Here is a 3,593-nt window from a genome sequence, read left to right on the forward strand (position 1 = left end):
ATGATGGGATGAAGTCATTTTAAAAATAAATAAATAAATAAATAAATAAATATGCAATCACATTAAGAAATATATATTATACTGTTTAAGGTTTAACAATGTTTATTTGAGCCCGTTTAAATTAAACTAAAATGTACCAAATAAAAATTTTATTAAAGCAGCAAACACCTATAAATTGAATATCTTTTAGATTCTCACTTTCTAGTTATTATTGGGTCGAATATATGTTGATCTGTAATTTTCCATTCTTTATATAATCTGAGAATGTTTAGATAAATATAATTCTTTTACTATAATTAATATTTTTTTAAAAAAAATACAACTATATAACACACTGTATTTATGTATTGTTATGATACTCTCATACTCTCTAAATATATTTGTTTATTTTATAACAAGTTTTAGAATTTTTTTATATTATTATAGAGATAAATTAAAAACAGGAGATAAATTACAAAACTGAGCATATCATGAGAAGGTATTTATGCTTGTTTCAGTTACTTAAATATTTAACAATTGAGTCTATTATCTATACGATACATGATGATGCAAGACTCCAACTGCAATGAGAACCGAAGCTGCCTCTCTCTCTCTTTTTTCCTCATTCATATTTTTAAAATCCTTCTGAAAATAATTTTATTTTAACATAATTTCCTCCATAACTCGATCTCAAGAGCAAGCAATTTCAGAACTGAGCGGCGAAAGCGCCACTTGACTCTGCGGTGCATAGTTAAAGGAGATGGTGTCGCCATCGTGGATGGGTCCACCGTGGTTGACCAGACATTGATCTCCGCCTGTCGGCTTGAACAAGTCCGGATCCACCGGCTCGACGCTGTTGAATCCAGCGCACTGGAACACGACGTTGAGATGAGTGCAAATGCATCCGTTGCTAATCGACACTTGGTACTCCGTCACACCTTGAACTACTCCCACGGCTGTTTGGGTCACGCTGATGTCCGACAGGCTGCACTGGCCCTGGCTCAAGCCTACGACAGAAATATAATTAAACTTTGAAGGCGAATAACGAAATTTTGTTCAAATCATAAGCGAGAGCGAGAGCGAGAGCGAGAGACAAACCTCCTTTTACAATGCAAAAGGAAACCAACACGGCGAAGATGAACTTCAAAGTGGCCATTTGTTTTGAAACTTGTTGGATGAGATGCCTGTGGGTTTGAGGAGTCCTTTTTATAGACGGCTTAATTTGCAAGGGGGAATGCAAAAAAAGGCTAATTTACTGAAAAGGAAATCATTTAATATTTATTTTTATTTTTTGAACTTGGCAATTAATATTCGCTTGCGTATCTTTCCAAGTCAATTAATTGTTACTTAAAATGAGAATGAAAAGAATAGAAGTTTTTTCAAATTAATAAATAAAATTTATTGATCAAATTGAAATATACAACCTTGTGATACTTTTATTAATTGCATTCTTACCTAGCATCTCCTAAACCCTTACCCTTTGTGGTCAAATATCATCCGAATCATATATGATTTAATTTCAAGTAATAATGGAATTTCAATTTATGATTGAAATATTAATATTTTGGTATCATATTATAACGTAGTTTTTTAAATATAAAATATATTAATTAAAAAACAAATACTTATTATTAGATTAAATTTATATTTTAAAAACTTAAGGCAATAAAAGTTAATTTAAGATTAATTAAAATTTAGATTTAAACATTAGAATCTTAAATAATTATATTTATTTTAATAAGAAAATTTTTAGGAATAAGAAAGAAAGGAAGGAAGGAAGGAAGGAAGGAAGGAAGGAAGAGAAAAAATTAAGTGAGGAAAAAAATCATTAAATAAACATAAGCTGAATTGAAATTAGCCATTAAATGAGTAAAACTGGTGTTTTAAATTGGTAGGACAATCTCCTTGGAGTTTTGGTAAATTAGTCGCATTTAAATTTAATTTATCTGTCCAGATAATCCAGATAATTTCAAGATGTCAACGTAGTTGATTTTCTATCAAGTGCCGACTGCGGAGTGGCTGAGTAGGTAGAGCAGTCGAGCGGATAGATCGGTCGAGTGGGTAAACCGATCAAGCGAGCAGATCGGTCGAGTGGGTAAATCGAACGAGCGGACAGATCGACTGAGCGAGTAGAGCAGAAGAGCGATTGATTGGATTGAGCGGCTGAGTCACAGAGAGGTTGATTCAGCCAGTCAAGTGGCCTCGGGCAAAGCAATCGACCGGGGATTACAATCGAGTAGGCATAACAGGCCGATCAAGCCGAGTGACTGTCCGGGAAGAGCAGCCTCACAGTAAAAGGCAAGGCAGCCTAAAGGCAGAGCAGCCCAAGTGAGTAGTGTCCCGAGCGAGCAGATCGCCCGAGCAGGCAGAGTAGCTGATCGAGTAGAGTACCCAACTGGGCAGAACAGCAAAGTAGACTAGTTAATCAACATGAGTGGTTGAACGGGTAGAGTAGCCGACCGAGTAGTGCAGTCGAGCGGGCAAATCGAGCTGGGAGGCAGAGTGGACGAGCAGACAGATCGACTGATCTGCAGGTCGACCGAGTCGCAGAGTGGCGGAGCGAGCATAGCGACCGAGCGGGCGAAGTGGTCGTGCGGGAGAAGCGGACCGAGGCCTGCGATGAATGCAGTTTCCTTGAAACAGATTCACCCAACCTCTGGTTGTACTTTAAGATTTTCTCGGGTCGTCTGTTTCTCAGGATACAATGGTTAACCGTGATATCACCAAGCATTGGTGGTCATGGGAAATCGAGAGGTACCCGACTGCTATCACGAGTATTCCGTCGAGCAAGAGATGCACGATAGAGGAGGAGGGGGAACATAGGTGGAGAATGTAACGCCCGCCCTCCCTGCTATCAACAAGGGACGGGGCTATGATACTCTACGTACGTATTACAGCGGAAGACTTAAAATTTATTTTTCTTAACTTAATTAAAATCGAACTACACTAACATGGTTTCATAACATCATAACAAAATAAATAAAAACTTAACATCAAGTCACCCATATTGTATTACATTTCACAAAACCAAAGCATAGTTCTTAAAGGTTTTAAAGCAGGTTCTTGATTAGTTGCCTAGCCACCGCCACACATATCTTCGTTGCCCCTCCTGCTGCTCCTTTATCTCATCCAGCTTTTTCCTTTATCTGTGGTACAAGGAAAGTAAGCTATGAGCACTCATGGCTCAGTAAGTTCCTTTCCTACTCACTAAAACCAACAATCAGTACATAATCAAATAATGTCTCAACTTAACATGATCTCAACTAGTCATGGCATAACATATCATACTCTTTAAGCATATCATGCAACATAACAAACATTATAACTAGTCATGGCATATCATCTCTTAAAGTATAGCATGAAACCTAACATAATCATATCATGGCATATCATCTCTTAAAACATAGCATGAAACATAGCATAATCTTATCATGGCATATCATCTCTTAAAACATAGCATGAAACATAACATAATCTTATCATGGCATATCATATCTTAAAACATAGCATGAAACATAACATAATCATATCATGACATATCTTAAATCATAGCCTCAACACAACATAATCATAGATTATATGCATCATGATTTTAAAAACATGTATCCGAAAAA

General features: G+C 36.5%; 1 protein-coding gene across 1 annotated transcript; it reads right to left on the reverse strand.

Annotated features, from left to right (window-relative positions):
* Positions 1-669: 669 nt before the first annotated feature.
* On the reverse strand, positions 670-1,135 carry LOC122028991 (TPD1 protein homolog 1-like). The gene is made up of 2 exons (XM_042587959.1): positions 1,078-1,135; positions 670-986 (listed from the first exon to the last, which is right to left on the reverse strand). Exons 1-2 carry the CDS (start codon positions 1,133-1,135, stop codon positions 670-672), a joined length of 375 nt encoding a protein of 124 aa, XP_042443893.1.
* Between the last annotated feature and the right edge of the window lie 2,458 nt (positions 1,136-3,593).

Source organism: Zingiber officinale, chromosome 10B, assembly GCF_018446385.1.
Source record: "Zingiber officinale cultivar Zhangliang chromosome 10B, Zo_v1.1, whole genome shotgun sequence".
NCBI lineage: Eukaryota > Viridiplantae > Streptophyta > Magnoliopsida > Zingiberales > Zingiberaceae > Zingiber > Zingiber officinale.